This window comes from Solea solea, chromosome 6, assembly GCF_958295425.1.
Source record: "Solea solea chromosome 6, fSolSol10.1, whole genome shotgun sequence".
Lineage (NCBI taxonomy): Eukaryota > Metazoa > Chordata > Actinopteri > Pleuronectiformes > Soleidae > Solea > Solea solea.
In genome coordinates this window covers 25,485,196-25,508,451 of record NC_081139.1, presented here as the reverse complement: position 1 = coordinate 25,508,451, position 23,256 = coordinate 25,485,196, and the positions used below count along the sequence as shown (strand labels likewise).

The 23,256-nt window shown below is 41.0% G+C and overlaps 2 protein-coding genes across 4 annotated transcripts; one reads left to right on the top strand and one right to left on the bottom strand.

Moving 5' to 3' along the window:
• Positions 1–2,120: 2,120 nt before the first annotated feature.
• Positions 2,121–16,206, bottom strand: ube2r2 (ubiquitin-conjugating enzyme E2R 2). 3 transcript variants are annotated; one of them, XR_009240456.1, is made up of 7 exons: positions 12,134–12,743; positions 10,476–10,702; positions 8,626–8,712; positions 7,126–7,223; positions 6,188–6,322; positions 5,062–6,089; positions 2,121–4,299 (listed from the first exon to the last, which is right to left on the bottom strand). XR_009240456.1 is itself a non-coding variant. In XM_058632294.1 (6 exons), exons 2-6 carry the CDS (start codon positions 10,650–10,652, stop codon positions 5,804–5,806), a joined length of 783 nt encoding a protein of 260 aa, XP_058488277.1. In that variant the 5' UTR covers positions 10,653–10,702; positions 16,084–16,206; the 3' UTR covers positions 4,957–5,803. The 3 variants fall into 3 exon arrangements, 2 of the variants coding, with proteins under 2 accessions (XP_058488277.1, XP_058488276.1); XM_058632294.1 differs by lacking the exons at positions 2,121–4,299; positions 12,134–12,743 and adding an exon at positions 16,084–16,206 and having other exon boundaries at positions 4,957–6,089; XM_058632293.1 differs by lacking the exon at positions 2,121–4,299 and having other exon boundaries at positions 4,957–6,089.
• Positions 13,303–22,633, top strand: ubap1 (ubiquitin associated protein 1). Its single transcript, XM_058632292.1, has 7 exons — positions 13,303–13,472; positions 16,445–16,505; positions 16,642–16,766; positions 17,636–18,451; positions 18,537–18,695; positions 19,633–19,734; positions 20,193–22,633. Exons 2-7 carry the CDS (start codon positions 16,466–16,468, stop codon positions 20,331–20,333), a joined length of 1,383 nt encoding a protein of 460 aa, XP_058488275.1. The 5' UTR covers positions 13,303–13,472; positions 16,445–16,465; the 3' UTR covers positions 20,334–22,633.
• The last annotated feature ends 623 nt before the right edge of the window (positions 22,634–23,256 follow it).

Below are 23,256 nucleotides of genomic sequence, written 5' to 3'. Positions count from 1 at the left end.
GCAAATATGTGTCATAAATGTCACTGTTTCTGTAAAAGGCACACATGAGATAAGCTTTCTCTGAATATTCTCTATAAGGGAAGGAATGGGCAAAAACTTTAAGATAAGTTCCGAATTTCTGGCATGAGTCCACCTCTCGTTGTGCCTTGGAATCAAATCCCTTTAAAGATCCAGTTCAGAAGTGAGTTTTCTCTGAGCTGACCGAGTACAACGTTTCACTCGTTACGCTTCACATTGAAATCCAAAAGGAATCTCTTAAAAGAGTTTATTCACACAGCGTTAAATCCACTACATGCATTCATTGCTCCATAGTCTTAAAACGAGAAAACATAGGGCTGTCATCTCTACTCTGCATAAAACCCAGCCCTGTGAATCCAAACTTGACCCCAGAGCTCCATGGTGTCACGCACAGCTCACACGTGTGCTTGACTTGATGCCGTATACAAGTGAGATTAGTCACATTATGCAGTTCAGTGTGTTCAGACGTTTAATACTCAGGAGTTTGTGTTTTTTTTAAAGGGGATATATGTCAAATATGTGCATCAGCAACCTTTAGCATTTGAAGAAGTGGTCGCCAAAATAAGAACTTACACCTGACGTTAAACTGTACACACACACACATGATACAGTGAATAATCCCAGTTTGACCTTTCTGTGTGGAGTTTGCATCCCCCCCCCCCCCCCCCCCCGGGGTTCATTCATGGGTTAGAGAGTCCAATTAACAGTTCACTGAACACTCTAGTGACCACAGGTGTGAATGTGTGTTTGCCCTGCTATGGACCAGTGACGTGTCCAGGGGGTGTGACCCGTGTGGAGGACAAAGCAGTGGACAGTGAGTGAGAGAGTCACAGTGGGAGAAAATGATCACATGAGAGATAGTAGCACAGCGACCTAACCCTAACCCTAACAGTTGTCCACAATGACATGTCCTCAACCTAATCTACTACTTTCTTCGAGTAGTGAGGTTCTGAAGGGTTTGGTTCTGCACGTTTGCTGTGCTTCAGTGACCTGGTCACTCTGGGATTGAGGGTGAATGAAACCTGTGATGAATGAGCGAAGGCTTCTCTGATGAATGACACTGTAACCTTGAGTGTTTACATTTGAACATGTGTGTTTTAGTTTCTGGAAAGACAAAGAAAGAAAGACAGTGGTCACATGAACATTGTTTCTGTACAAAGCAGGAGGAGGAGGAGGAGGAGGAGGATCACAACATCTGGAGGAAGAGACTAAGTCATTCTAAGGCTGGCGCACTGTAGAATGACCAGTTATTTAAAAATAACTGATAAACATCCTGATCACCTGTCAGTGTGGGAGCTTCAACGTCAGCAGCGACAGTTGTTCCTGTCAGATGTTGGTGTTTCAATGATTTAACAGAATTATGCTTCTCAGTGTACGACCTGCCCGACATGCATTAGAAGAAAAAGAAATAAAGTGAATATACTGGATCCAGCATTGCTATCAGTGAGGCCACGATTGCAATTTAACACGCTTCCTTATTCCCTGATGACAAATCGTGATCATTTTAAGACTTAATAGAATATATTTCTGACATATAGCCCCTTTAAATCTGTCAAAAACCTGACTCGGCTCAGGTTTACCAATAACAGCGCAGGGTTAAAACACTGAATGTTTGCAGTTTGCCATAAAAAGGGTAGTTTGGGGGGCAAACTGACCATGTGACGCAAATTCTGAGACAGGAACAAAACAACCTTCACACTGCAGTCAATACACACACACACACGCACACAATCATTCATTCAAATGCTAATGTGCAGCTCGTCCATGTTGATCAGCAGACTTTACCAATAGTGTAGCACAGTAACAACATCCAATTTTCACTAAGTTGCATTTCAGCATGTGCTGGAGTCACAGCGCAAAACACAACATGTTCACATTCATTGCAACAGAACACGACCGGCTTGACGTCAAACTTCCTACAGGTCATTCTTTCCTTTTTTTGTTGTTTTTTTTTTGTTTTTTTTTATGATGCGACTCTAGCCTACAGAGAAGAGAACTTAAAGGACCTATATCCGGTCAGTCACGCATAAACACGCTGGCGGGTGGAATTGGAGACGTCACTCTCTGCCCTCTCTTAACACCCAGAAAACAAAGAAACAGGGTGGAGGTGAGGAGCAGTTTGTGTATTAAGTTTGTGTTTCCCTCTCAGCGAGAGTCTGACAAGGCCCTGAGGTTTAAGAGGCAGAGAGAGGTCGAGGAGGTGATGCGAGTAAAAGGTCTCAACCTTTTTGTCCCCAAACAAACGCCGATGATTGGAGCAATTATGTGAAGCCGATGTAATGGACAGGATGGGGTTGGCGATGAATCCACAGGGGAGTCTGTGTCTGTAAAAGTACATCGATTGTATCAAAGTTGACAAGATAGGCGCTGGAGGGACAGAGGAGTTCTGCCATGGGACACACTGATGGACAGTGTGACAACACAAGCTGGTCACTTCCATCGAATGAGACGGTGTGAGCCATCCCAGAGAATACAAGAACAAGCGGGGGAAAAAAAGGACAGAATGGCGACAAGAGACATACAACAACATGGTGGAGAGACAGTGTCAACAGCAGCAGTGGGCTTCAAGAGACCACCACAGACACGCTTTGTTTTCATCATTTATCAAACACTCCAGACACGAGAATCTATGGAGGAGCCAGGTGAGGGGGAGGAGCCTGGCTTCAACATGCAACAAGCTTGCTCATTCGCTCACTGGGTATTATCAACAACTGTGTGGTTGTATGAAGGACTGACACGTCACGAGCAGTGACCACGCAAAGGTGGTTGCCAAACCCCGCCCCCCAAACCAGCAACCAGCGTCAGACATGCAACCTCGCCGTGACTGAATACATGACTGCCCCGCAGGGACAGAAGGCAAACAATGAAAATGTAGCCACTTAGCAAACGGCTCATCTAATAAGCCTGCTGAAGACTGTGATGTATCCTAAGAATGTGCAGTATTTGTCACTTTACCTCGCCCTTAGACGTCCATTTGTGACCAGAATCTTAAGTTTGTGTTGCTCTGTAAATCATTTACAAAGTCAAAGAGAAAAGTGTGATTTTACATCACAGCACACAGACGTCGTTGATGCACTGCTGCTTCAAATGTGATACTTGGTGTTCGAAAAGTTCAAGTGTGAAGCAGCAGCTTCACAAAATTTAGTTTCCATTTAGAAAAGTCCGTCTAATAATGAGATAATGCAGCAAACACAAAAACACACACACACACACATATATATATACACACGTATGTATGTATATGTATATATATGTAGATATATATATATATATATATGTAGATATATATATATATATATATATATGTATATATATACATATATATATGTATATATATATACATATATATCTAAAAACCTGAACTATCCCTTTTAAAGGACAGTACAGGGATTTTAAGGTTCTGGTTTTGAAGTGGGGGATGTGTAAGTTACTTACTCACATGCAGTAACCAGCGTTCAGTGGTTGCTGCCTGTTTGGAGAGGGAGACTGGAGAACCAGAGCATGAGCATCGTTTTGAACGGGGACAGCAAAGAAAGTAGCGAAGCATCCCTAATGTCAGACTGCATATCCAGAGTCTGACTCTGTATGCAATCAGATAAACCTACAACCAACCAGACCAATGATCAGCATGACGTATACAGACAAACGTGCTTGTAGTTTTCTAGGAGCGATGGCTATAATGGCGTTTTATGACCTTTGCCCCGCGGGGCTCTGTGAAGCAAGTCGCTTCAAATGGAAGCAACAGTCGCGTCTAAAAGACAGCAACTCTTCAGTGGCTGCCATGTTGGATGTATAGAAAAGCTGCTGAACGTCACTTCACACTAAACCCCGCCTCTAGTACACCACAGGTTTCAATCAAATTTGAAATTCTTGTATGCTATATTTGAAATACTTTCTATTCGACATGCCAGATGAAATATAACTCACACTGCGAGTCAGAATATGTAGACAGAATATTGTGCCCAAGTTAAAGGTCATAGTAAAGCTGAAAAGCTCACATCACAGCAATGCACAAGTCATGTTCTGGTTCTCCCGTCTCCATCTCCAAACAGGCAGCACACCGAATGTCGACTGTATGTGAGACCCTCACACTCTCTCACTTCATAAAACCTCAACTATCCCTTTAAGGTGTCTTGTACATGATCAATCACTCACTTGGCAGAGGACTAATCTCCAGCTTCCTTAATGGAGACATATTAAAAACATTAAAGGTCCAGTGTGTACGAGTTAGTGACATCTGATGTGAGACTGGAGATTTTAACAAATGGAGGACTCCTCTGACTCCCCCCAACACCAACTGCATACAGCGGCCTTCACGTTGCAGAAAGCATGTCATTCTTTTTCATTCATGCATTTAGCCTCCCCTATAAAAGATGAAATTCAAGCTCTGTTCAGGTCGCTTTAGAAACATAATGCCACCAATGGCAGCCACAGTCAAGCAAGGCCCTGACCTCAGGTACATACAAAAGGCTTATTCTGTTGCTACAAAAAGCAATCCATTTTTATTTTTAAGCAATTATACATTTATTCACGTTTATAATTATGTGTATAGAGCTCCAGATGTTACATGACTCAGATTCTCTTCGCTGAGATTGACAGACTGAAAATATCTGATCCTACGAGTGTGGAAAGTCACTGAAAGTTGCCTGGAGGGAAACAAATGGAGTCTACAGGCTAAATATAGTACTGTTGCATTAGCATAATGTAGCCTAACTTTACAGGCAGTGTAATGTAAATAGGTATGTTGCTTTGCAGCCTATCTCTTGGTAAATCTAGTCTGAGTCCATGATTTACTAAGAGCCAACAACGAAAAATCGTTGCATCTTCGTAGCTTCATAGCAGTGATTCACCTCCTTCGTCTCTCTGGATCTGTGGAGAGCTGGTTAAATGTTCTCCAGTTGGCCTGTCTGACATCTACCTACCATCTCCACTTTTATAATAAAAACATTTCTCTGATATATAGCCTGGTTTATGTTGTCCAGCATATATGACTATAGAGGTGAATCGCACTGGGTGTTAACTTGGAAATGAGACGTCACCTACCAGAGCTCTATTATATTAACCCTCACAAGTATTACACACTGGACCTTTAAAAGTAACCCAACATTAAAAACACACTATTTTTTCTTGACAGAGTGCAAACTGTAATTAAGGCAAACGGTGGAAACACCAAATCTGACTTTTAGAAAAAGACATAGTCAACAAACATATGTAATGAGAGCTATTGTTTGACCAAACCACGGTATTAGTTAAATAAATGATGAAAAGGTTTTGGCAGTAGACTTTTGACCCCACTGTGGATGCAAACTTGCACAAGCACACACAAGCCATTTTCACAACTTAACTCTGGATAATGTCCAACGAAAAGTGGGCGGGGACATTCTGTGGAGTTTGCCGTTCACGTATGACAAAAGCAGCGGGAGATTCTCTTGGTCAGATGTGTGGCTCAGCAGGAAAATCTCCAGAGTGTCCAGTTGAGCGGGTGGAGCCTGGCCGGACACTCGCCCGTTCACTTGCTGTGGATCCTCCAGAGATTCTCCTGCTGTGTTCTCACATGAGCTCACTCAGACATTATCCAGAGATTTAACTGGGAGGCTGGCAGACATCTGTGGCCCACAGTCTCCGGAGAATGTCCGCTCTCCAGTGCGCACACACACACACACACACAAACACACACTCACATGAAACGTAGACGAACATACAAAATTGTAACTTAACACATAAAAGAAGGAGGGAGGAGGAGGAGCTGTGGGGGGTTGTCAGGGAGGAGTTATAATCCAGATCATCATGAGTCTTCGTTTCCAGAGTCGTCCTGGTTATCGTAGCATCTGCTGGACATTCCGTCATCATCCAGGGTGCTAAGCCCTCCGGCTTCACCAACAGATTCCAGCTCACTGTCGTCGTCGTCCTCCTCCTCCTCCTCCATGTCATCATCATAGAGGTCGTCGTAGAGAAGGTCTGAACTGCTGTCCTGGGAAGGAACCCTGGTCTGGACACAGTACTCTGCCAGTGTGGTTGGCACTTTGACGCCATCTCGCTCTGCTTCTGCTGTTGTTGACAACACCTGCTTCCTGTGTAGTTAGATCAAAGACAAAGTCCACATTTTAACCTGGTTTTTGGACTGAGGGTCTTTGGTGTTGGCAGAGTAATCCTGAACCTCGTTCATTACCTGATAATCTCTGCATACTCCTTGTCCTTGCCTTTGCTGTCTCTCCATTTGCGAAACATGACGGAGGCATCAACGTTGGCTGGAGAGAATGTGTTGGGCTCATTGAGCAGTGAGATCACACTCAGCAGGATAGTCCTGAGAATCAGAAAAGAAACAAAACGGAAAAGAGATCAGATCCTGTCACAGTCTTTTTAAAACTGTAGCAGTTCTAATTCAGGCCAGACAGAGACACGACCTCCTGCCTGTCACTGCAAAGGTTTCTTGCTGACTTTTCATTCAAAAGAATGTCAAAAGGATGGAAGGAAGGAAGGAAGGATGGATGGATGGATGGATGGATGGATGGATGGATGGCGTGTTTACAATTTAACAGGATCTGACAAGCATTCATCTCATACCTGACACATAGACATGTTACATGTCTGACAGTTGGGTTGGTGAAAAAAAGCCTTTAACAATAACAACCAAAAAGGGGAAATACTTTGTCAGTACTTCATAATCCTTCCTCCCTCCTTATTTCTACACAATTACTGGATAATTTACCTATAAATCATTATTTATTACCTAATTATTTGTATTACTTCTGTACTACTCCTTTCCTATGTTGAATCCTCTCCCTCTCTCTAAATTGAACGTAGGTGTGAGAGTGAATGGTTGTTTGTCTCTTTGTGGCCCTGTGATGGACTGGCGACCTGTCCAGGGTGTGACCTCGTCAGCTGAGACTGGCACCAGTGACCCTCATGTGGAGGGTAAAGTAGCAGAAGATGAGTGAGTGAATTCTGCAGAATTCTCAGGTATCTCAAGTTATTAGGAGGTACATGATGTTATTTGTGGTTACTGTTTTTGCTCTACTGTAGTGACAGACTACACTGCACTTCCATGTTGTAGGCTGCTGCAGTGAAGTGTGTCAGAGGAGCTGAGATTTGTTGGCCTGAAATTACCTGACGTTCTGGGTGGGGTTCCATCTTTCAGAGGGCAACTCTCCGCTCTGAGGGTCATCGACGGGAGGGTGTAGGATGGAGATGCACACGTCACCATTCTGGATAGAGAATAGATTATATTGGGAAACATCTTTCATGTCCTCCTCACGTACAAAGCACTTAATGATCAGGCCCCTTCATACCTGACAGAACTAGTTTCACATTATCAGCCTAACAGATCACTTAGGTCCCAAAATACAGGCTTACTTGTGGTTCCCAGAGTCTATAAGAGTATAATGGAAGGAGGCGGAGCCTCTCTCTGTATTTAAAGTTAGACTTAAAACTTTCCTTTTTAACAAGGCTCATAGTTAGAGCTGGCTCAGGGAAAACTGGACCATCTCTTATTATCCTTCATATCATAGCATCACCACTATTATTAAGCTATAATTAAAGTTAAGCTGCTGCTTATATAAATGACATTGTAGTTCTATAAACATGAGTCTGGTTCCGTCAGAGATTTCTTCTTCTGTTAAAAGGGAGTTTTTTTCTCTTCACTGATGCCTAATGTTTGCTCCTTGTGTGAAATGTAGGGATTCTCTTCTCTTTATAATATCCTAAAGATCTTACTATGTACAGTGCCTTGAGATAATGTGTGTTCTGTTTTGGTGCTATACAAATGAATTGAACTGAAGAAATGGAACAACGCCGTTGGTTCGGAATCAAAATGATCACTGACACACATGATTGTGCTGTTCCTGTCCCCTAGGCCTGAGACATGGACCCTTGCTCCTGAAAACATGGCTGCCAGGGTGGGCACGGGAAGGAAAGACTGATTTAGGCCACTCACCTAAATGCCACACCTGTGTAAATCTATGATATCTTCAGAATATGTTCACTATTATTATTGTTTACCTCACTATTGGGCAGTCTTATCTAACAGGAAGCTACGTTTTGTTAACGGCTTTACTTATGTCTTATGCCAATCAAAACATATTTTGAGACATAACGTGTTGCAGACTGGGGCAACCATAGGTCAAAAGTATAGTTGAGTGCAGCCTATTAACATTAGAAGGAGGAACAGCATGTAGCAGGTGTCTGACCCGTCTCTATTCTTTTTAAATCTTCTCTTTCATACCAATTGATCAACGATGATAACCCGCAAAGCCGTCATTGCGCCACCTACTGATAACAGGAAGTGCGCCTATAATAACAAACACTGTTACATTTACATGATGCTTTGAGGGTGTGGTCTACATTTGCTATACTCTGACATAACAAATTGTTGGTGGCCTCGCTCTGGTGCCATTGCAGTCTCTCCACAGCCTAACATGCATGTGAGGGTGCAAGGGCCCATTCAGTGCTGCTTGTAGCCCTAGTTCAGGATGGTTTTTTTATGTTTGTTTTCTTCAATCTTAGCAAGTGTCGGTTGTAGACAATGATATGAATACCAAACTGTTATGTTATGACTGAAAATGTGGAGGGGAAAAAAAACAATGCAATAAAGAAAACAAAAGGTTTCACCTCATAAATGTTGGGGTGCCACATCTTTGTGAGGAAGCGGAAGGTTGGCGGGGAGTATGGATAATCAACTGGAAACTTGATGTGAGCCTGGAGGGACAAAGAGGAGGCAGTTACAATGTGTTTCATTAGAACATTTTTAAAATCCTTCAGGGCCAAAGACCCCGGGCAGACGTGACTTTGGGGGTTTGGTGCTGCTATAATTTTGGAGACATGAGCTGATGCTTTGCTAAGAATATGGAAAGATATATTCTATAAATCTAAACACACCACAAATACATGTCTCTAAAATATGAAAGATTCTCTCCAGTAATAATGAAAAAATAGCAACATAGAGCAAGTTGATGTGATTAACTATTAATGTCACAGACAGTTGTCAGTGATCAGCACTAATATGTTGGTTTTCTGCCTTTTTTTCCCCCCCCTCAAAACAAACCAGTTTGTTCATATTTGAAATATTGTTATATGCTTTAAGGCAATGTTAATTCAAAAAAATTATTTCAAATAGCATTTATTTAAAAAAAAATGCATGGTCTGGCTGTTTAAATTGATATTTTTGATTAAACTGACAATAAGTCAGGTTTAGACTGTGACCCCAGTCTTAGAGGGTACAGGGACAAATCTCTCTCCATCTGGGACCCAGGTTTGACATGTGGGCAAATATAGTATTAAGCCTTTTTCTATTGTTTGTTTGTCAAATGTGTGCCTGGGCCAATGCCAACTTCTTTGGTTCTTTCCATATTTCAGGTTCACACTGCACACATTAAAACACCTGTACTGTGTTATTTTGACATTCCTGGGCTCTCACTGTAGCACATATGTTATAGGATTAAGTGAGTAATATGAAAGAAAGGAAGAGCAGTCTAACCATGCGGAGGTGCCATATACAGTATATTTGGCTCACAACTAAAAATAGCCATATGAAGCACAGCTATCATAAATTGAAGGGGGAGAGGGTCAGCACAGGAGAGTGGAGGGACAGTGGAGAAAGACGGGACATGAAAACAGAAAGATATAGCTGCAAGATTACAAATCCAAAGACCAACTGAAATCAACCTAATGCTCTCCAATATACCAACTCTACCATACATTCTAAGGAAACTGAGTTTACAAAGTGCTTTCACAGATCAGATTACAGAAAACCAGACAGGACGACAGGCGAGAAAATAAACCAAGGTAAAAAGTAAAAAGAAGAAATTAAAGTACTAATGTTAACAAAAATGTAAATAGGCAATTTAAAACAAGGTTTACAGGTGGTAGATAATAACTGTCAATATAAAGGTCAGGATAAGAGTCAGGTAGACAATATAGCAATACATAAAGATACATAACCCCAAACGAGCAGCTGTTTTAACTGTGTGATGTTGTCATGGCAGTTTGGTCAGATTATACAAAGTCACTCACTAACTGTGACTATTCTTAATACATTAAAAAAATACAAAACAGATATTTTATCAGGTTGGCAGAAGTGAAACAAGATTCCTTCAATGCATCTTGAAGCTGCTCCTCTGATCTTAACGCACTGCAGATCCTGCAGAATTGAGGACATTTACCAGGGTTTTGAATGCATCTCATGCTCGAGATGCTCCCGTTAGCTCAACATGTTATGAACCCTGCATTACTTACACTAGCTCTCATGTGCTGGAGTTCAGAATAGTGTGACGAATAATGCCACTGAATATCTGAATAGCATTTTTGCTAGAAATACACATTCCTAGTTAATATCAGGTCACCATGGCAACCTACAGTATGAAACTAAGTCTAGGCTTAATTACACCAGGATAACTGTAAAATATCAGCTTAATCTATAATCTGTTTTCAGAATAACAGCCCTGTGCTTTGACTTGTCTCACCTTAAAGTAGCCTCCCTCGTACAGCGTGTTCGGGGGCCCAAAGATGGCCACTTCCCAGTTGTAGAGATCAGATTCCTCCACTAGAGTGATGCGGAAGCCCTCCACTGGCTGCTCCTGCAGAGACTTCAGCTCCATCATCAGGGCCTTCTGGGAGCTAGGGGTTGCCTGGTGGGCCATGGTGATCCCACTTCTGACACCAGGGGTGGTGTGTGTTTGTGGTGGTGGTGCTTAAAGAGATGACAGAAAAACATTTAAATATATAAACAAAATGACTGCGTGTTATTTGCGTGAACTTGTCTAGGCACACTGCCAGTAGAAGGCTTAGATGAATGAAAACTAAAGTACCGATTTGATTATAAAGTGTTCAATTTGTCTCAGTTTGTGTTTTGAGGCATTTCAACAGCACAGGGGGCTGCTGCAAAAAAAAGTAGAATGAGGAAATCCAGGATATCTGAGGAAGCCCTTATAAGTATCAGAGCTTCATCATCTAAAGCAACCTCCTAAAATGGGAATGCCATTGTGAGCTAAACACAGATGACATGAATAGGACTTTATATTCCTGTCCTCGTCACGGACATACCATCAGTATAAGAGAAATTACTACATTAGAATTAAAATAACATTTTTCAATTCTGTAATATTTAGATGCAGCTAATAAAACTGAGGTGAAATACATCCAGAAGTCATGAATAACTGTAAATCACATTTATTTCTGATCAGAGTGACAGTTGAATGAACAGACTGGGCAGCAGGATAAACAAATCCTAGTTGTTTAGCCTGGTCAGGACCAGGCCAACTGCACAGAATACATCTCCATGGTAACTTATGTGCCACTGCTTTCGTGCAACTGACTCAGGGCTAACTTCAGCGAGGATAACCGACATATCCGGGCGTAATCCCCTATCTTGGCTTCATGTAACAGGCCCCAGGTCTTTCCTTTATCTTTGAAATGATCAGTGCACTCTATTCTTATTGGGACTCTTAAATTGTGACTTGAACTGTAATTTTATGTCCAAGAGAAGTTCAAAAACACACACTTAACAACTTTCCGTCAGAAGAACAAAACTCTATGGAAGCGTAACGCTGCCACACATACAAAAAACAGTGGGGTGCTCAGTATTACCTATCACGTTATTTTTCGAGATAAGATTGTAACGAGAAAACAATCCTATCTCGAAATAACGCGATAGTTTCTCGTTATAACGAGAAAACAATCTTATCTCGTTATAACGAGAAAACATCTTATCTCGTTATAACGTAATAGTTTCTCGTTATAACGTAATACTGAGCACCCCACTTTTGTTGTATGTTTGGCAGCATTACGCTTCCGTAAAACTCAGTTTTACTAAAGTGACATAATTAATTATCAATATCGAAAACGATTGTTTTGCAGATCGCAAAGCTCTACATTTGAACGTGCAGAAAAACATCCACAGTCTGCTAGCTTTGCTCCTAGCCACATTAGTCTCTGTGCGGAGCTGTAGGTGAAAATAATGTTTAAAACATGGCCAGGTAACAGGCTCGCAGGTAAAATGAACCACACACTCACAAAGAAAACAAACACTAACAGGTTATGTGGCCTGTCATGCTAGCTCAGCTCAGTGGTTTCCTTCGCAGGCCTTTTAGGTGAGTGAATCTAAGTTATGTAAAGTGTTTACCTCTGTCTCCTTGCACTGAAATATGAATTGGTTTAGTCACAGTTGAAACCTGGAGGCTAATCTCATTGGTGGTCCACGCTAGCTTAGTTGTGTGTTAACCAAGCGAGGAGCGCTTTGCTTCTTGAGACTATGGCTGCTCCTCGTGTTGTGCTTCCTTCAGTCTTTGTGTGCCAGTGTTGACAGTTGACATCGAGCTAGTTTCAGTTGAAGTCACTCTGTCCCGTGGGTCATAGTGGGGCTCAGCAGAGGAAAGCCACTCTCCCTGACATGTCTCCGCGCTGCTGCTGCTGCTGCTGCTGCCGCTGCTGGGGTTCCTGCTCGGATCGGGCAGGCTTGTTTGTGTTTGTTTATCTGCTCAGTCTCTGGCACTCTCAACTTCTCCACACGTCAGCTAAACCCCTACCGAGCAACTTCGCTCAAATATAGCGGCTGTTCTGCTCACTGCCGTTCATCCCCCGTAACTGTGGCACTGCGAAAACGAAGAGAGTCGAGTCCACGGTCGCGAAAAGAAGAGTGAGGTTTACACTCGCGAATTAAGGTGGATTCTATCGATTTTTATTTTCCTACCATCGATGCTTCCGGCTATCACTGTGCGTGTCCGCTCAACGTACAGTACGTACGAGTCTGAACGTGGCGTGCGCGCACTCGATATATCCATACCATTTTAAATGTGTTAAACGTAACAGAAAAAACAAGAACACAACATTCTGAGAAAAAGAAGAGATTTAAGTCAGAATTGTGACTTAAATATCAGAATGCCTTTTTCTTTATTTTGATTTTTTTTCCAGTTTTGTTTTGTTTTTACAAATATGGCTCTAATCCTCCCCCGTACATTCTGGCGTTTTAGATTAACAATATATATATATTTCATTTGAGCGTTGTATTTGATATTTTGATAGATCTGCGGTTTAGAAATTAAATTATTCTTACTTGTTGGAGCTTTGATAGATCAAAAGCAATGACCGTTATAACTTAAATATTATATTATATTATATTATATTATATTATATTATATTATATTATATCATACTGCTAAAGGAGTAAAAAGGAAAATCTAAGGATTGCCGGTTTCTCTTCAAAATCACTGTGTGATTATGCTACTGGTACATTCGATTCACACAAGGAAGTGCTGTTGCGAAATTGTGACGTCACGTCACCGAGTGACGTCAGACAGGAACCAGTGGTTAGGGATCCTGACAAATCAAGATGGCGTCCTACGCCGAAGCAGGAAAGATACTTCAAAATAAATAAAAAGTAATTTGAAGAACGTTCACTTTTGAGTGCCAATTCCAACACGACGTGGTTTGGATTTCGAAGGAAAAGGACGGAGCAGATCCAGGTGAGAAGAGAGTGTGTTCACATGAGGACTCCGTTTACTTTCAGGGGCGGTGTCAGCGGAGACAGCAGCCTGTCTTGTCCACCTACAACAGCGTTTGAGCCAGGCCACAGCCGAGGCTAATCATGTTGCTGTCATATATTAGCCAGTGGCTAGTGGTGACTATCGGTGAATTAAGTAATTATACACTGAATTGATCACAAAAACAACGAATACTCTATCTGTACGTTCACTGTAAGTGCATTTAGCTAACAGTAATCAAAGGTAGTTGTAGCTTAGCTTATTGCTAATTGACGCTTTTACTATTAAAGTAACACTTTGCCGGTGAGCACAATTTTAACACAGTGCGTGTACCGCGATAAATACGATAAACGTGACTATCTGGAGCTTTTATCTGCCATTTTAACGTTAACCTTTGTGTTGTTGCGAACCTTTTGCTATCGTTTTCCGTCGAACGGCTTGGACTCAACGAAACCAGTGAATCAACCAACCAAGTTTTCTTATGATGTTGTGGTTGTCAGTGGAATATTACATTCTAGCTAGTCTCGGCTCTGCTGTAAGTTGTCAAAATAAAAGGGTTTGGCTGTTATATAAATTCTTAGTATGTGCTTTAATGTGCTCTTAGTATCATGAGCTTCTATCTTCGTTAGCCACTGAACAATTTACATTTAGCTGGAGAAACGTGAGATAGTGATCCACTCTGATCATGCGTGGCCACTTTCCATACATGATCGAAGGAGACACGACGCTGAAGTTGGCATTCAGATACTCTGCTTCTTGTGTTTTGTTTGTTTTACATCTTTGTTGTTTTACATCTTTTACTGACGTTAAAATACGTGGATTTAAACGGAAAACTTTTTGTTTGTAAAAAAGATGGCAATAGAGTGATATTTTGCACACCCAGAACACATTCAAGCTTTATTGACAACACTCCCAACCTTGTCAAATCTGAGAGAGGTCACAGAGTCTTTAAGGTTTCTGATTTGTGAACCCTTTTTTCTATTTGTGAAAATCAAATAAAGGGATATTTAACTGTTTCCCCTCAACTGCCGACCAGGAAGCTACAAACCTGGATGCCAACTTCAACCTGGTATCAGAGGCCTCAGGCTGTATAGGGGTGCAGACCTTTTGAGGCCTTTTCTGACCTGACCCAATTGTGATGTGTACCACAGCTTTTTATATCACAGTTTATGTAGGAGTTACTTACCAAAACAATGTTGGCAGTAGACAAGTAACTAAGCAATTTGTAATAATGACATGTTTTTAAATTCTGTCAGGGCAAAAATCCACCTCAACTCAATCACAATATATTGTAGTAGTGAATTTAAATGTCTAAAATCTATGGCTATATTAATTTCTCAATGAATTCGAGCAGATAATTAAAAGTAGAATATTAAGCTTCAGTTGCCGTTTGCTAATCTGTAGCTAACCTGTTTCAAACATAGCTGTGCTTTGTACCTATGCACTCCTGTGAATCAAAACCTTTAAAAGCTAAGCAAACATTTGGGGTAGTCTACAGTTGTTTTGAGTTTGATTTGATACAGTGTTCGTTGATAATTCAGGCAGTTGGCTGAGCTGAAGGGAGTGACCAGGGTGGACAGGATTAGAAATTAGCACAGCTCAGGTTGAACAGTTTGGAAATAAAGTATGAGAGTCAGTCAAAGTTGAGATGGTTTGGTCACATGCAGAGGGATTGTGATTACATTGGAGGAAGGATGTTGAAGATGGAGCTGCTGGGCAGTAGGAAAAGAGAAAGGCCACAGAGGAGGTTCATGAATATTGTGAAGGAGGACATGGTGTAACAGAAGAGGGCACAAGGGAGAGGACAACATGGAGGCAGATGATCTGCTGTGGCCACCCCTAAAGGGAAAAACCCAAAGCAGAAGAATGTGGAGAAATTGTTTTGGTTTACAGAGCTTCCTACGAATAAATCAACCTGTTTCTGTTGATGAGTTACTTATCAGCTACTTTTCTACAAAACATGATGGTTTTTACGCCACACAGATTAAAGTCCTTTATCAACAGAAGGGAACACAGTGGAGTCTCTTTGTTGATAATGTCAGGCATTGTTGCACAGCATGACCAAATAATGGGATTATGTGATCTGAGATGCAGAGCAGTACAGGAATGTACAAAGTCAGTGGGCTAGAGAAGAGTTACAGTTTGAATAAAAAGGGACTTTTTGCACAACAGTGTGATAAAGTGTGCTTGATTTTATGCTTTGATTAACTGAACTGTAGTTAGGGATGAGCTGATATGATATTCAGTGTTAGTATCAGTCTGGTACTGTCCAAAATCACTGGATCGAATATCAGATAGATACAAATGTAAAATTCTATATATCACACGTTTCACACAGACTGTGAAAATGTAATTATAAAGCAGCAACAGCATTTTAGCTGAGTCATGTTGTGGGCTGTTTATTTCTTCTTCGTTGGAGAAGAATATTTGCGACACACTTCGAGAGTTATGTCTTTGGAATAGCTTGAAATGGCCTAGCACAAATGTGTTCTTAACAGCGTTATAGTTGAAAACGTCTAAAATTACTTTATCAGACTCATATTGTGGTTATGCCACCTCTAACGTACATCTTATTATTATACTGTAGACTCACCGAAGGATTGTATTTGTCACTCATTTGAAAAAAATTGGAAACTGCAGTCCATTAGTAACAAAGCAGTCTTTGTGGATGTAACTGTTCGAGTCCAACAGTATGTGCTCTCTCTTACGCATGCTCTTGTAGCAACAAATCCTTCGATGTGCTAAATTTATGACATAAAAAAGATTTTGTCCTTTGATAATTTCACATCAGTGGACCAAAGCCAGCTGTTGGTGTTTTTGGTGTGCTGCAGTCTGTTATTCATAGAACAAGTATAGGGAATCTCCAGATCAGTATAGACATTATACAAGCCCAAGTTTTATTTTATCAGTCAAAACATAGCTGCATTTCTGCTATTAACTAACATTGTCCACAGATCTGTTTTTAGAGTCTCTAAATGGCTGCGAAGAAGTCTGGATCAGATGCATACAACAATGGTGAGGACCAGTTTATTTTAATACTTTGTTTTTCTGTTTAACAACACTGGATGTTTGAGTTGTGAGTGTATGTGTATGTGTAAGTAAGATCTTTCTCTCGTTATCCAACTTGAGTGTACTTTGTTTTGGTGTACAGGTCCCATCAGCTACCTTGATGATGTTCCCTTCAAGGTTAATGAAAAATTTCGCTGCCCAGCCAAAGTGGGCCTGCCTGTTGGTTTCTGCCTTCCTGACAGTGGCTCTCTGCTGGCAGACTCTCGGGTATGTTATATTTTTCAATGGTGTTATCTGTGGCACACTGACCTAAATATTATTCTGCTGATCATTATGGACTCTGCCCTCTGTCCTGCAGTCTATTGAATCCAGCAGAGGCATCATTACTGCAGTGGCATCTCCCTGTAAAATGTTCTATCTTAACTTGTCTTTGTGCTTAGCACAGTTTATATCCATATTTATTTAAATGTTTAATAATGTTACAGTCAACAGTCATTTACATGGGCAGCCACTGTGACCACTGCAGTGAAGGGAGCTCTGCTCGATGGTGGAACATAAATTGGTTGCTAGAATTATATTTATTATTTTTATGGCTTGTTGTATTTAAAGCTGTGTCGCATAACTGTTGGTGATTTTTGTAGTTCTTGTTCTGCCTCTGTTTGGTCCTGATGAACACAAATGATGGAACATTATTTGTGTGCTGCGTCTGTCATCTGAACCATCCTGGTTTTTTTGAGGAGTAGAATTCCCTTCTCAAACTTTCTGTGGCTACTTCTTTGTGTTTTCAGTCATACTCTTGAAATAAAACAAATCACTTCCTCTGTGCAGTGTGGGAATGGTGCCAGGCAATACAAGGTCTCTAAACACGTTTTGACTAGCGTTGTGTGGAGCTTAATCAGCATTTGACAATTAGTTGAATCTAATGGACATTTCGATTTAAGTTGGAAAGATATCGCTATGCTTATGATGTGTGCTGAGAATTTATTTCAGCTTTTTTTTTTTTTTACAAATCAGAGCAACTTCAAATTGTATTCAATTCCTGTCGTACAAGACAGATTATCTGTTGAATTTGAATTGTAGTATAATGCAACTTAATGATTGTTCCTTTTCTGTTTCTATTACCACGGTCTCAACAGTATGACTTTTCTCTTGAGAAGCGGAGTGTGCTGTGGGGACTTGAGCTGGCTGAGGCCAGAGCAGCACAGGCCAGAGCAGAAGAGGCAGCAGCCAAGCACGAGGCAGAGAGCAACGAGCGTTTGGCTCAGGCTAAGGCCCAGGACATTGATGGTGGTGGAGGAAAGAAAGCCAGATCTGCTGCGGACGACCAGGAACTTCCACCACCAGCGTTGAACCCCGTCCTGGCGGGGCTGAGCCATAACGCCATACTCACTCCACTGCCTGCACCCAGCCTCGGCCCCAGGAAAGCCGTGCCTAGCATTCCTCAGCTGCACAGCCTCAACCTAGCTGACTTTGAGCGAGAAGAGGACCCCTTTGACAAGTTGGAGCTTAAAACTTTGGACGATAGGGAGGAACTTAGGAACATTCTCCAGAGCCAGCCTCAACCTCAGCCTCCTCCGCCTGTGTCCTCACCAGAGGTTTCTCAGATAGGGTCTCGTGGAAACAGCCCGTCTCCTCCCAGCAGCAACACCAGCTTCCCAGCCAAACCAGGCTTTGCCCACAAACCTAATGGTTTGGTTGCTTTGTTGGACATGGACAAGGTTGGGCATCATGGGAGAGTGGGATTTGACACAGATGAGCGGCCCTGTAACATCCGCTCTCTGACTTTTCCGAAGCTCTCTGATTCTGCAGACCCAGAGCCACCGAAGTACAGCCCACTATCTGTACCCTTCCCTACTGCCAGAGACAACCTCCCAAATGGCAGCACACCAACCATAACCAAGACCCAAGTTATTGTTGGCCCCGAGCCACCGAGCCACAGCACACTGAAACCGGTGAGTAATTGTGTTGTTATTGTTGTGTTGTTGTGTGAGAATAAAACCATGTAAATAAGAAACTGCATTGCCTTTTTATAATTAGGCTAACCCAGGGTCAGGGACTGCTGCTCTGCCATGTGGTGGAGCCCTGCTCAGCATGACCCCCAATGAGCGTCAGTGTGTGGAAACCCTTGTCGGAATGGGCTACTCCTATGAGGGTGTCCTACGTGCCATGCAGAGACAAGGGCAGAACGTGGAGCAGGTGCGAATCCCTCTCATTCTAATACACACAAATCTGCTTTCCTGACATTCTCACTCTGTCGATTATTTTCATGCTTATTTGTTTGGTCCATAAAATGTTGATCAGTGTTTCCTAAACCTTGAAGAGGATTAAGTTGTTGATTGAATGTATTGTTTTGTCCACAAAGCCAATTTTTTTTAATGATTTCTTGGTTTTATTTATTTATGTTTTTTCATGCAACCCTAATTCTCACTTTCAAACATACTTATTATTTCTTTCACCTGTGTACTTAAATATAGGCTTAAAGTAATAGTTCCTGTTTTTTGGAGTGTGCTCATTAGGTACTGACAAATAGTCGGCACTGACTGCACTGTGTGCCTGCCAAGGTCTGACATCTTAAAACGACACAGTGTGGATTTTAACCTTCAAATAATGTCTCTCAAGATTATTTTGATGGAATATCAACTTATAATAATACAGTTTACCAACTGTGGGGGGACCCAAGAGCAAATCTTACATTGTGTTACTTTAGGAACAAGTTTTTGCCACTTTATGTCACCGTTGGACAGACTCTACAGATTAGAAACTGATGTTTGTATGTCGCTGACTCTCACAAAGTTCATAGAGAAAATTGGCATTTTACATCACTAAAACAGAACAGTCGGCCCCAAGTATCAGTAGCTCGTATCTCCAAACTTAAAAAAAATCACAAATATCATCAAGTTGTTGTATTTACACTATTGTCACTTGGTTAATGTCTGAAAAGTTGTAGATATTGGAGCCACATAGATGACACGAGGGCAGCAATGCATCCCAAAAAATATTAAACATCTCTTTCAGAGAGTGAATCTGTAAACTTTATGTTGATCTTTTGTGATGTTGAGTTAAGCCTTGTTCATATGATGTCAAAACAGAAGTATTACAGTATTATTGTTATTGGATTTATTGTTTGTTGAAGGTACTGGATTATCTTCTCTTATCTGGACGTCTGTGTGAGCGCGGTTTTGATGCAAGTGCAGTGGAGGAGTGTTTAGACATGTACCAGTGCTCAGAAGAAAAGGTCTGTATAATCTGTTTATTCATTATTAACATCTCTTCATTACCCTGTTGTCTGTTGGGAAACCATTTTCCCACTCGGATCAGTTTTTGTTTGGAAGATCGCAAAACACTTTTGTCTCGTGTGCAGCTAACGGCTAAGCTAACATGTGAGCCTGCAGAGCTATGGTGTAGAACCGAGGACAGTTTAGTTTGTTTGTGTCCTCCACTTTCCCTTCAAAACAACATGACATCACTGTATTCTTCTACTGATGTAGACATGGATGCAGGTCGAGCTGCACTCACAGTAACCTCTGCTCAACAACTTGGTAATCACTTAAAAATGTCTGATGGCAATTGCAGGATTTATATTTTGAACTTCTCTTAAAGTTTAGAGTTTTCAATTCCATACAGCCCTGGGTCTGAGATTATGTTCAGTGTAAATATTTAAAATGATTGTTTAATTTTCTTCTCATCCTTCAGGCTTTGCAGTTTCTTGAGCTTATGTCAAGATTCGGTGAAATGGGATTTGAGCGGGACGCCATCAAAGAGGTGCTGCTGGTCCACAACAATGATCAAGACAAGGCTCTTGAGGACCTGATGGCTCGTGCTGCAGCCAGTTGAGTCAAGCCTACCAAAGCCCAGCCCAGGGCTTTCTCCCCCTGCAGCCACCCTACAGCCCCATTTCCTTCTGCCTACTCTATCACAACATGCCCTGACTTTGCTTTGGCTGTGGAAGAGGCAGCTGGGGAAAAAAGATCTGTTTATCTCTGTGCTAAAATGTTTTGTGTCTCAGCACTTCCTAAAGACTTTGTGCCTACAGTGGAGGGTCAAGGTGTCACGCATCTTTTGTTCAAAGAAATCCTGAGGTTTGACTCTAGGATTTGGTAATGCTAGATATTCAAAAATGCAAAGTGACTTGGATGGAGTTGGTTAAAGAAGTGGACTGTGGTGTTTTGATGCTGTCCTTATTTGCTTCCACTTGGAAGTGTTTATCTAACTGCTGGCTACGCTTCTGGACTGAATGGGGAGCTGGTGACAGCAATTGCATCACGGAAAGACCAGTCTGAAATTTGAAAACTCCCAAACTGTGAAGCTGCCATCTTCCTCTGCTTCATGCAGACTTGGTAAGTGGTGGTGGGGGGGAATATGTGGTCTTAAAGAGGCCATCTTCAAAATGAACCAACTAACATTAAAAATAAAATAATATAAAGTTTGGAAAAAAAAAGAAAATAGGAAGAGAGAAAAGTCACAGTCACCAGATGGAGAACCAACTCTGTGGAAGTGCCCTCTCTGCTCTGGTGCCCTGCATCTACTTTCTGTTCATCTTTGTTCTTTTGTTCATCACTGACTGTTTTTCTATTCATTTGAGCACTTTTTCACATGAGGTGTAAGCTTCCCATTCTTTACTTTCTGTTTATGAAACTTACACAATCAATCCTCAGGCCCTGGCCACATTGGGTGTGTGAGCAGCTCTTCTGCAATGCAGAACTTGCTTTTTGTTTTATGCATCAGATTGGGGGCAGCTGTGACTCAACGTAAAGTGGGTTCGTCTTTGGTCTGCTGACCTGAAAGTGGGGGATCCGTAGTCGACATGCTGATTTGCACGAGACCAGGATGTGACAAAACTAGTCTAAAGCTATTTGATTGATGACCAGGAGTAGATAGAAACTATAAATTGTTATTATGGTTATTTTCCATTAGATAAGCCACATTGCTCATAAGAGATGTGTGTCTGTTTCGCCTTACTTGAACAGTGTGGCTGCTCTAATCTGAACAACACTGCTCTAGATAGTGATAATTAGATGTGTTTATTTTCTCTGGTAAGCTGCACAGTTCACAACAAAAACAGTGACCACAGTTTCAATCTGCCAAATGTTACAAACTTAACACAAGTTAGGGCTAATAATATATAATAATATATTAATTTATTATATATATTAACATTAATTAATATGTATAATAATACTAATGATTATTTTCATCCATTAATACCTTTATTTTTTTGGTACTAAAAATGAGTTTTGTCCACAAACCAAAATAACTCCGTTTTAGTGATTTCTTTGTTAGGAAACTGAAAATATTCACATTAAAGAAGCTGTAAAATCAGAGAAACTTGTGTTACTTGTTTTAAAAAACAACACTCAAACTGATAAATTTGTGATCAAAGATCAGAAGATTAATGTAGTCATTGGTTTATCGTTGCAGCCCTACTCTTAGTACATTCCAGAACGTCAGCTTCATTCTCAAGAATATTAAAAATTATACTTGAAAGGTAAACCCCTCACTAAGGCTTAGCAGCAGTTCCAAGACAGCAGATCAGTAACCATCACTTATTGTTCACACATCCAGTGTGGACCCGGCCTCAGTCATCATTACTCAGAACAAAAGAGAAACTACTGCCCCAGTGTGTGCTTTGACCTGCACTAGTCTGGCCTGTTTGTGTGGGAGAGATTTGGGAGGTTCCTCTGTTCCTCTGTTTGGAGGAAATAAAAAATATCCCATAATCCACATACATACTCCATCCAATCTGAGTTGTCGCATTATATACAGTTGCACACACAATTGACTAATGTCCTTATTTAAAACAGTACACTGACACTTTTGTTTAAAGATTGATATAATTATGAAGAAAGTGATGCGTCTGATTGTCGTGGATTTCTGGGCAGGAGTGAGTGGTTTAACACAAAATAGAAGTGAGGATTGTTGTTTTTTTTTGCAAACTCATCACTGTGCAATAGAAATATTTCATACTTTGTGTCTTTTGTTTGGAATTCCCTCAAGTAATTGTTAAGAGGTAAGAAATTGTGTTCAGTCCATGCTGGGAATGTGTGAAAGAAAAGTTTTATTGATTTCTACCCTTTATTCACTGTTATTGTACTTCACACCACCACATTTAATGAAACATGCCTTTGATTCATTGACTTGCATTCACTTTTTTTCAAAAAGTTGATTTACTATATGCCAAAAGTTTTGCAGTGTGTTAATGAAGCTCCTGAGTTTCACATGTTTAAAGTCATCACTGGAAAAGATGGCAGAAAAAAAACAACCAAAAAACAAAAAGCTGGTGTGATTTACAACAATGCTTTTGTTTTGACACATTTATATATGGTGTGTTTTATTGTCTACAGACAGATTTGACAGAAAATATGAGCAAATATTCAATACCATGACATCCCATATGTGTTAATATTTTTGTGTGCACGTGTGTGTCATGGTATTACTTGTTTGGTAAATGTCAGGGTTTTGAATCCTCTTGATTCCCAGTGATAAGGAAGAACATCCCACTTACAGATAAACATAGTGCTGGTGTCATTCTTAACACAAGTGGAGTTTTGGCAACCCCACATAAAGCTGTGTCGTTCTTTTGCCTCAATAGCTCTGACAACGACAGAGGTTGTGCTGGTTTTGGATCTTCTGCATTGACATATCTGTTGTGATTCTGTTGATTTTAATTAGTTTATTCTTTTTCAAGTCCTACAGAGTTCTCAATATTTAAAGGTTCAGTTTAAATATCCACCACAATTTAATTCACAAAGTAGTGAAT